The 11,024-nt window shown below is 39.5% G+C and overlaps 1 protein-coding gene across 2 annotated transcripts; it reads left to right on the top strand.

Moving 5' to 3' along the window:
* The first annotated feature begins 299 nt into the window (after positions 1-299).
* Positions 300-8,851, top strand: skp2 (S-phase kinase-associated protein 2, E3 ubiquitin protein ligase). 2 transcript variants are annotated; one of them, XM_042509240.2, is made up of 10 exons: positions 300-459; positions 1,107-1,357; positions 1,455-1,566; positions 2,618-2,761; positions 3,710-3,844; positions 4,377-4,475; positions 4,635-4,762; positions 6,260-6,311; positions 7,225-7,332; positions 7,896-8,851. In XM_042509240.2, the coding sequence occupies exons 1-10, from the start codon at positions 446-448 to the stop codon at positions 8,101-8,103; spliced, it is 1,251 nt and encodes a 416-aa protein (XP_042365174.1). In that variant the 5' UTR covers positions 300-445; the 3' UTR covers positions 8,104-8,851. The 2 variants fall into 2 exon arrangements, with proteins under 2 accessions (XP_042365174.1, XP_042365173.1); XM_042509239.2 differs by having other exon boundaries at positions 1,452-1,566.
* Positions 8,852-11,024: the final 2,173 nt, after the last annotated feature.

The following is an 11,024-nucleotide window of genomic DNA, read 5'->3' as shown; positions in this document are numbered from 1 at the left end:
AAAAACTGATGTCAACTGATGTCAGTCCAGGTTTCCAAGGGCTAAGAAGGCTTAAGAAACTGAATTTTTTCCTCACTTTATGGTTTCTCTTCATTATGAACATTGTTCCCTAAATGTCTTCATAGGAGCGTATGCCTTTGTGCTCATTATCAGATTTATAACGTCACCTCATCAGACAGTATTTGCTTTAATTTCAGCAAATTTGTAAGCAAAACTATAAAGAGGGGAAAAACGAGCAAGACATGAACGCCACATGAACCACTCAATGAAACGTATGACGTAAGACGTACGGCGCGGGTACGTCAGTGACGTGGTAAGCGCAGGGCGCCCTGCAGTTCCTGGCGGTGAGTTTAAAGAGTCTCGGTTGGAGGGATGCAGTGAAAACAGGCAGCTGCTTCATGTGAAATTTCCCACATATTACACATTTGGGTCTCAACTGGAGGACATGCAGAAACACAGGTACGGTTACGAATTTTTTTGAACTTCGTAAATGTCAAACATTAGCACGAAAGATACAGTTAGTTAACTTTCAACGTGCCATACATGTGAAATGAGCCAACACTATCGCTACCTGGTTAGCTGTTCCGACTGTGTTCAAATTTAAGAAATACCACTTATCTCTTACATCAAATTTGAAATTAATTTAAAGCCTGTAGTATTAGTCGTGTGTAAATGTGTTTGTGAACCGCCGTTCTTTGGGAGCTTTAGTGTAAAAGTGAAGCTAATAGCAGTCGATACCGCGCTTTCATAGCAGCAGGCCTGCGTTCAGACTCAGCGCTGTCTGTTATTTCCTGGTTTAATAAAGCGTAAACTAACTGCGGAATGTTAAAATAATAAGCCATTGTGGCCATGAACTCATATATTGCTTATTAAAGAAGCGACACGGTATTAGGGATTACTTTTGCAGTTAAAATTTGCGCGGTCTCGCCGCTGGCAGCAGCAGCAATATGGCGGGCAGAGAGAGGCTGTTTTCTGGAAGAAGCTAACTTTAGGTCGCGAGCGAAACTTTATCTGGGATGTAGCTGTAAATATACATACATAAAATATTGTGTTTAACCTCGCTAACATTTTGTATAAATGTGTGGTTTGTGTCTACTTCTCTCCAGCATGCCACTGCAGGATCTGCCCTGCCTGGGTCTGCAGGGCTCCATGTTGTCTCAGTCTAAGAGGATGACCAAACGCAAGTCCAGAGGCTGTCTCAGTGAGGGTCTGGACACTGAGTGCACCCCGACAGAGCTCATCCACCAGTGGTCACCTCCACACAAGCACCAGCGGCTCAGCAGCAAGGGCAAAGAGAACGACAGCAATCAGTTTGTCCTGGCCCGGAGATCTAGGAAGAGAAAAGAGCCCATGTCATGTATGAAACTTCTCTCTGACCACCATCAAGCAGCTCCACTTTTTTTGTTTGTAGCTTTGATAAACTTTGCCCTTTTAACTTTTCCGTCTCTCAGCAGGCCTTTCATGGGACCACCTACCCGACGAACTGCTTCTCAGGATCTTCTCCTATATCCCTCTGCAGGATCTCCTCAGGATGTCTGTGGTCTGCAAGCGCTGGCATCGCTTAGCGTGAGTTTAATCACCAGTGATATTCAGGGGAGGACACAGGAGTTATATGTACTTTCTTTCCAGCTTTGCCTTAATGAATCTCCTTCCAAAACCTGTTCCACTTTCACCATGTCGTTTTCATTCTTGAGGCTGTTGCAGTCCCCCAAATTATTGACAAATACAGATGTTAAACCCTTGATATTGTCATTTATTTATTCTTTTCTTATAGTTGGTTATTTAGGGAACGCGGTCACTCATTGGTAATGGGAGGTGAAAAAGAGAAAAAAAAAAGCAGCCCTGATTCTCATATTTTCATATCTTTAGTAGGGTGACCAAGCGTCCTGTCTAGGGACAGTTTTTGTTGGCCTGTCCCCGGAAATGTCCCCAAATTTGACCACCCGGTTGCCAAACTCTACATTAACTGTTAGTCACACAATTGACAATTTCCGAATGCTCTTACTTTAAAAAAAGAAAGTTCTTTTATTTTACTTTTAAAAGCTCCTCTCAGATCCTCCAGCAGGCTGTTCCAGCATTTTGGAGTGTAATGTCTAAAAACATAATCACCAAATGTTTTAGTTCTACTCTGGAACAGCTAAAAAAGGACAAGTCAGAGGATCTTAGGAGCCTTCCTGGTTCATAGACCAAAAGCATCTCTCCGATGCAGTCTGGTGCAAGGCCATGCGGTGCCTTATAAACTTAATAAAAGACTTTAAAAATCAATAAGAAGACTAACAGCAAGTCAGTGTCAAGTTTTTAAAGCAGGCGTAATGAGTGCTCTCCTTCTGATTTTACAAATAGCGATGAATAGTTGCATTCAAGATAATTTAAGTCAACTGAACTCAGACTGTCACAAAGTAGCTTCTAGAAGTCAAAAAATATTTCCACAGCTCAAACTCTGACTGTATATTTTCCTGATGGTAGTGAGCACCACATATTTAACAGTGTAAAAGGAGGTTTAGTCTGTGCAGGTTATTACTGCAGACAGTCTTATATGTGTGTGTGTGTGTGTGTGTGTGTGTGTGTGTGTGTGTGTGTGTGTGTGTGTGTGTGTGTGTGTGTGTGTCTCTCTCAGGTTTGATGAGTCTCTGTGGCACAGTGTGGATCTGGAGGGGTTGACCCACATGGGTCCAGCTCTGCAGCAGGTGTTGAAGTTGGGAGTCCGTATGCTGCGCTGCCCTCGCTCCTTCGTGGAAGAGCCTCACTTCACAGGCACAGAGTGAGTCCGGCTACTAACACCGGCCGTATAGCACGGCCTGATGTATCTCCTTCCTCTGTGCAGTGGAGCTCAATTGTTGTTGTAAAAACCCTTCAGTGAGTCACACTGTTGCACTGAGTGACGTGTCCATTCATTATCATAAACATGTATGTACTTTATTTGGACTTAGTCCCACATACACAGTCCTGCTGCCACAATCGCCCACTAGAGCGCCAAATGTGGATTAATCCGCCACCGAAATAGTCCCGAGCAAATGCCCTATTTCCTCCTGTTGGAGTAACATTTGTTAAAAACTACAGTGCCCAGCTGTTACACAAAAGTGAAACATTTGTAAAATGAAACTACATATTTGTTTTTTAAGATTTACATTTTCAGTATGAATCAGTGGGCGTGGAGCTGAGAGGTACAGACAGGGCAGAAGAGTCATATAGAGACCAACACGTTGTTGGTTTTGAACTTTTCATTAGATTTGTTGTCTGTAAGAAAAAAGATGCCACCAACCTTAGCCTTTTTAATAAGTGTTTGCCAAATTAGTGTAATGTAATGACTGAGGCATGTTTAAATGCATGTATGAACACCACGTACCGACTCAATACATCGTTCATGTTTTCTGATGCTGTTGAGTTTGTTTCCATAAGTGCTCGAACATTATCTATGTTCAGTTTTGACCCCCAAAGGCTCTTTGCTTTTGTAATTTATCTTCCTAGATGTATATAAACTGGGTTTTTTTAAATTATCTTTTATTTTTTACATGATTGAATGATTTCACATTTCAATGTGAGCTAATTAAGGCTGCAGTTACATGTGCTGCTTTCTGTTTTTCTGAATGAAACATTTCAAAGCAAAAGGGGATATAATTGATCTACAGTGATTCTTTAAAAAAACACACAAAAATGAACATTGCAGAACTTGATGGAATTGTCGTTTTTTCTCTCTTCTGTGGTTCAGGCCTCTGCAGATAACTATGATGGATCTGTCCAGTTCCATCATCCCCACCTCAGCTCTGGAGAGCATCATCAGTCGCTGCAGGCTGCTGGAGTATCTGAGTCTGGAGGGTCTGCAGCTCTCAGACGCCGTCATCAGGTGAGTCTTCGAGTCGGCTCCACTGCCACCGCTGAGAGGGGCAAAACATGTTGCTGCCTCCTCCCGCGAGACTGGGGGAGGAGGCAGGCTAATTTCTACAATTGCTCTTGCAAAAAGCTGTTAACCCTTTGAAACCTAAGCAAATTTGGCTTTATTTATTTCAAAAACATGGACCAAAAAGGCAACGAGCAACTTAAATAAACAAATTGTTAAAGTTACAAGAAAATTAGCAGACTTTATTTTTTTAAAGGGAATTTATCTAACCTAATTTTTGGATACACAATTATAATCACTATCATTAGTTCTTAAAAGGTTAAGATGCTTGTAAAGGACCAAAAAAACTGATGTCGACTCAGGTTTCACAGGGTTAATTCTATCTTGTACTCTGTTTATCAGGTGTAGAAAAAAGGAAATAAAAAATCAGATAATTATTGAGGTTTTGGCTTTTTTCCTGTTATAGGATGTGTGCGTGTGATCTTCTCTGATGCAGTCGGATTTCTGATTTAAATTTTTTGTCCCGTCTCTCGCTCAGCTCTCTGTCCCAGAATCCAAACCTGCTGCAGCTCAACCTGAGCAGCTGCTCGGGCTTCTCTGCTCCCGCTCTGGCTGACATGCTCAAATCCTGCACCAGGTCAGCTACGAAAATTTCACACCAAACTCCCATCCTTTCAACAAACAGATGTTTTTTTTATGTTTTTTTTGTATCTCTGCGATTCACTAACTCTCTCTCTCTCTCTCTCTCTCTCTCTCTCTCTCCCTCTCTGTGTGTGTGTGTGTGTTTTCTGTGCAGAATAGAGCAGCTGAACATATCATGGTGTGACTTCAACAATGATCACGTTCAGAGTGTTGTTAATAACGTGAGCTCCAGAGTTACTCACATCAACCTCAGTGGATACAGAGAGAACCTCATGCTAGACGGTAAGTGAGGGACGACGGTGCCATGTTAGTTTTTTTTTTTTCAGTTTTTCATTGTGGCGTTGGCTTCGACAGGAGCATTGATACAAATTAGAGCCACTCTCATGTTCATCCTTTTCTCTTTTAGAATGTGTATCTAAAGCCTCCTGCACACTGTGAGATTTTTGCAGTCTTCTAAGTTTAGTGCAGCTACACTCTGTGACATGGATCTTAATAAACTTGGGTACGACATCAAGTTTGATGTATGCAGACTGAACAGTGACGTCACTTACTGAATCGCAGGCTACAACGTACGTCCACTGACGTCGATACACAACAAAACGTCGTTGGCATGTGTCATCAATGTACGCCGCTGTAGTGTTGAGAGGAACAATGTAACACATGAATGGAGCCCTCACTGTTGTGGCATTTATGTGTTAAAGTCAGAAGAGGAGAATGCAGATGTGGCTGGAAAAAAAGAGGCAAACTGGGGGTGACAATTTTGCAACAAGAGCTTGAAGTATTTCTGAGCATCTACTGGCATTAAGCAGAGTGGCACTATAGTGCATCATTTCATGCTGCATTTCTATTGGTTAGTCAGTAGATGTTGTAACAGCAGTCACAGTGAGATTGTCATCCCAAATTTCTGACACTGTCAGAATTTTATCCCAGGCTGTCTTTGATCGCACAACTTGAACTTCTCACTGTGACAAAGGGCCACAGTTTTAGAGCCACAACCAAAGATATCACCACATTTCTGTCACGATGGTCATCTTTCAAATGAGACAGCCCAAAATCACACAGTGTATACTGCGCTTAAAGCATCCTTAACTTTGAACTTCACACCGTGTTGCTTCCTGTCTACTTTCTATTTATGCTTCAACACTTAAAATGAGGGACACAATCTAGTGCACGCAGTCTGTACACTATTCGAGCTGTAAGTGTACCTCTGTGCCACCAAAGCATCGTCTTCATGTTTATCGAGCAGGCTAGTTGCACTATTTTCAGCGCACGTCTAACCTCATGAGTTACTGCAGAAATCCGTACTTGCACACAGCACATTAATGACAAAGTGAGGGCCAACAGGACCACAGAATCCAGTGCTGACGAAACTACAGACGGGGCTCTGAAGAGGCAGGATTTTGAGTTTGGCGAGGTACACATGATAAAGTCATGGCAGATATATTATTGGCCAATAAACAAAAAATGATGATCATAGGTCGTGTTGGCTCACGATGTTCTACAGCGGCAAACCTGTTTAATAACCAGTCCAGCTCTACAAGACAGTGCTGTGGTAGTGATGGATGTGGCCATGAGGGGGCACTACAGTACAAAAGATTCTTCATATGCAAGGTGCCAAAACCAGACCTGCCGTTGTTGGATTCTGTTCTCTTGCTCTCCCGCTGCCAAAATATTAGTTTTTGATCCTTTTGCAGACTTTGTGATGCAGTGTAAACTTGTAGTTTCACCATGCTGCAGACAGACAGATGTGAGATGACCGTGTCGTGCGTCTCTTTACAGATGTGAAGGTGCTGGTGACAAGATGCCCCCATATTCAAACTCTAGATCTAAGGTAAGATTTTATTCCTCATGCACATGGAATGTTTTGTATGGTGTGAAATTATGTAGGAACGATCATATTTCATGTATTACAGTAACAAATAAGCTCACTCTTAAGGTCCGAGTGGGAATAAAGATATGGATTTAAAAAAAAAAAAAAAAAAGATTAGGTGGGTTAGTATTTGGGGATAGCCGGGAAGTTAATATTTTCCCACAGGCAAAGAACGGCCCCCACAGCTTGTTCCAAAAGCTTCCAGATCTGCTACGAGGCAAAGACAGCCGAGGGATGCCTGACGACTCTGACAAAGTACTGAAAATCAGTCCAGTAGTTACGCAGCCATGTACACGACCAAAACACTCGCACATGCAGTGCAGGTGTTTCAATATTTTCCACAAGCAGGCTCAGTATTTTCATAAAGTTTGAAAAGCTAAACTTTGGTCCAACGAGTGCGATCAAATACTTTGCATTGAGTTGATTGTCGCCGGGCGCAGACAGATGACGTATGATACGTTCAAGAATACTCCCCCAAAGAATTGTCCTCCATCCTGGATCTATATATTTTTGCCATAATCTGGGTGTTGGCATTGTATTCCATGTACATTGTTTTATGTGAGCTTATTTGACAAGTTCTAGCATTAGTCTTTACATATTTTTTTAATGTTTTATTTCAAGTCCATGTTCCAGTCAATCTTTACCTAAAACCAAGATGGCGGTCAATGCTCAAACGAAATTCTCTCAGCAAATTTCTGAAAGATTGCATGTGTTTTCTCATCAGCGTTGTTTAACTAGCAGCAGTCAGTTGTTTAAAGGCTCTGCACCAAACTGCAGACAAAGGCTTCACACATACCTCCAAATAACGCTGCTCTGTGTCTGCTCGAGGTGTAAAAAGCTGCTGTTTGTTAACAAGCTGCTTCCTCTGCTGCAGTGACAGCACTCTGCTGATGGCCGACAGCTTCCCCGTCCTCAGACAGCTGGAGGGTCTGGTCCATCTGTCCCTGAGTCGCTGCTATCACATCCACCTCGCTGCTCTCACGTGAGTTCCCCTGCCCTCCCTGCCTCTGTTTCCTTTAACTTTCAAAGTCTGCAGGGTTCAGACGGCCATGAAAAACGTGGAAAAGTCATAGAACGTGTAAATAGTTATTTCCAGGCCTGGAGGGGTTCTGGAAAACTAAATATACCCTGGAAGTTTTGGAAAAGTCATGGAATTTAGTTTGTCTCTTTATCATAACACACAGTGTGATGATGTGTTCACGGACTGTCAGAAATTTACAAAAGTCAGACCATAATTTCCCATTTTTTTACAGTTTGATAAATGTTATCATTTATGGTCATTTTCTTAAAAAACCTGTGCAGGTGTGGAAGGTTTTTTATTCAAAAATCACCCAAATAAATTTGTGTGTGTATATATATTCTTTATTTGCACCATTATTTAATCCTGTTCTGATTTAATTATTTTTCAATGTAATATTTTTTTAAAAAATTAATAGTAATGAAAAAGAACCTATAAGGAGTATTGGTGGTGGTCTTTAAAATTTGCCTCAGAGTCATGGAAATGTTTTGGTGAAAATGTGTATGAACCTGCGGTCATATTTGCAGGGACTTGGGGCAGACGTTCCCCATGCTGAGCGTGCTTGACGTGTTCGGCATCGTAAACGGCAGCCACCTGTCCTCCCTGAAGAAGGAGATGCCTCGCATCAGCATCAACTGCATGCCCTTCTCCAGCATCGCCCGGCCCACGCCCGACAGCCGGCCCGTCAGCTGCCTCATGTGGAACAGGAAGTGTGGGCTGAGGGTGAGACTGTAAGCGCCGCAGCTCCGTGGTGTTTTTGGTTCATCGGTGTTGTGAGGTGTTTGGTCCTGCAGTATTCATACACACACATACAGTACAGGGAGCCTGTTGTGTGGTGATGCAGCCATCTTTCAGTGTTTGTTGCTGCTGCTGATGTTTTTAGTGTTTGCTGGCATAAAGGGTACTAAAGGTCAAAGGTCAAATACTGGACCGTGATGAAGTACTGAGTGCAAGCTTGTAGAAAAGTGTAATACTTTATTTAGGGAAGTCAGATTTGGGTGTTGAATCCAGTTCTTGTCGGAATGTGTTAAAACAAGCTGAATGAATTTTTGAATCTGTTTTAGGTTCTAATAATGTGTTAATTTAAAATATTTTGTAAGGGAAACGTGGTTTTAAAGACTCGAATGAAATGTTTGAAGACGTCTGTAAGTATTTTTGATATTTTGGATCGTTGATTCTACAGACATCTCAATATACTGATGTCAGAAATGTTTTGTTCTCAGCTGTAATAATGAGAGGACGATGGTTTTAATGAGAGAATAAGTTTTAATGTGAAATGATGTACCTGGATCTTGAATCTCCAAACAGTTGATGATCCTGTTGAGCAGTAGGTGTGTATGTTTGTGTGCAAGCGTCCACTGTGTGCTACTGTAACAACTGGACAGCCGTGAGCTCATTATGACGTGTGTCAGTGTGGACAGCTGTACGTCCAGTGATCTGTAATCACCATTTCATTAAAATGTCACATAGACTGAACTTTTAATTCACCTTGCAACACGAGTTTTAACTTGTGAAATGTTTTATTTTCCCCTCCGAGTCTTAACAAGTAAACCACTGAACACACAAACTGTTCCGTGTCGCAGCCTGTTATTAATAAAGTTCAAGTTAATTTGTGACCCTGGATGTAAGAGTTTTATCAAAAATCTCACATCTGTTGTACATCATCATTTATTTATATATATATATATATATATATATATATATATATAAACATATATATATATATATATATATATATATATATATACACATATATATAAATGAGATTTTTCTTTAAAAAAACATGTAAAGAAGGCAATGAACAGAAGAGTTGACCCCCAAAAATTTACAAGATATTAGTAACATATACAAAATAACCTAAAATTATTAAAAATGAATAAGTAAAACAAGGAAATAGTGCTTAAAATATTATAATTTGGTAACATCATTTTAAATATGTAATTATGATAATTATACATAATTTTTGCTAGAAATTTTCCTCTAGCTCTTTAAAAAGAATTTCCTAAATGAAATTTTTTTGCAATATGAGGGACATTTTTCATCACCTTTTTCCTCCATGTTCTTTAGAGAAATTAACCGATTTGCTAAGAGTTCAAAGGTTTAAATACTTGTGACAGGTGAAAACAGCACAAGGAAAGTGATGTTGCTCCAGTTGTCAAAGGGTTAAACTGATGTGTTTTTAGATTAACCTTTTAAAGCCTGAGCAAATTGGTTTAATTTATTTTAAAAAGAAAACGTAAGGAAAAGGCAACGAGAAACTTAATTGGACATGACAATTTGTAAAAAAAAAAAAAAAAAAAAGTAAAAATTTACAAGAATGCCACCTGAAAATAGGCACAAAAAAGAAACAAAGAAAAGTAAATGACTTGAAAACATTGCTAAAATAATAATAAGAGATAATAATAAGATATTTTTACTAAAACCTAATGTTATATAATTATAATACATATAAATGCAGTTTTCTTGATATTTTCATTTGGTTATTTTCTACTGATTTTGTTCAAGTTCTTTTTTGTTGTTCAAGCCTGACCCCTAAAGAAGCAGGAATATATATATATATATGTGTGTGTGTATATATGTATATATATATATATTTATCTCTAACATCATAATTTTAAATACATGATTATAACAATTCTAAGTACCATTTTCAGTATTTCTTTTTTTTTCTTTTTTTTGGTAATTTGCCCTCTCTCTTACTTCTTTTTCAGGTCATTTTTCTTGTCACCTCTTACTAATTTCTTGCAATTTGCTGATTGCATTTTTATCCATGTTTTCAAAAATAAATCAAAGCAATCTTCTTGGGTTTCCGAGGTTTCAGTTGTGCTTGTGAAAGATGTCAGAGTGCAGTGCAAGAAAAGTGATGATGGTCCAGGTTCCAAAGGGTCAGATTCCTGTGATTATGCACATGTTGCACACATAGTACAGAAAGTACTCAGAGCCCTCAAAGTACCAGCTCATCAATGTAAAAAAAAAAACCTGATTATTACAAGTCAATGCTCTGGTTAATAAAAATGTTCCACAAGTTCAGTCAAAAATATACACTGTCAGCAGTAACATGTCCCCTGTAGCTGGTTATTATAATGATTATCATTATTATTGTTGTTGGTGGTGGTGTTTTTGTTAACACTGCATTAGTATTATCACAATAATTAACCTTTGAGAGGATATTTAACATTATCATTGAACAGATTTATATTCAAAGCATCCTGCATTAAAGTGACTAAATTAACTTTTTAATGGGTTTCTACAATGGAAACTAAAGGGTGTGTTCACTCAAACAAAAATAAAAAATGCTTAAACACTATAACTGGGCCTTTTATCAAAAAATCCCAAACACTGTCTCCCAAAAGAGAATATTTGCACCGTTACAGAGTTTGTAGCCGTGACAGGTTTTTAGGAGTATTTGGAATGTGTGGCGGTTATGTTGTCGTATCATGTCACGTGGTTTTTAAGTAGAGAGTTTGCTTTTGAAATTGTGAAAATGAGTGTGCAGATTTGCATTTGTGTTAAGAATTTTGAGAAATGGACCATAATTTCAAGAAATCTCTCAGCAATTGAGAAACTGTAAAATATCTGTTAGAGATTTCTGTCTCCACAACCATTCAACGGAGGTGAAAGGAATTTCACTGAAAAAAATCAATAGTAACATCTGT

Source organism: Plectropomus leopardus, chromosome 20, assembly GCF_026936395.1.
Source record: "Plectropomus leopardus strain MGB_pleo_1.0 chromosome 20, ASM2693639v1, whole genome shotgun sequence".
In the NCBI taxonomy this organism is placed as follows: domain Eukaryota; kingdom Metazoa; phylum Chordata; class Actinopteri; order Perciformes; family Serranidae; genus Plectropomus; species Plectropomus leopardus.
This window is presented reverse-complemented; position numbering and strand designations above follow the sequence as displayed.

What these genes read in the sequence shown, in the direction of transcription:
- skp2 (XM_042509239.2), top strand. An exon ending in CTCTCAGACGCCGTCATCAG is followed by an intron (nt 3,845 to 4,376) that starts GTGAGTCTTCGA and finishes TCTCTCGCTCAG; the next exon opens with CTCTCTGTCCCAGAATCCAA. An exon ending in ATGCTCAAATCCTGCACCAG is followed by an intron (nt 4,476 to 4,634) that starts GTCAGCTACGAA and finishes TTTTCTGTGCAG; the next exon opens with AATAGAGCAGCTGAACATAT.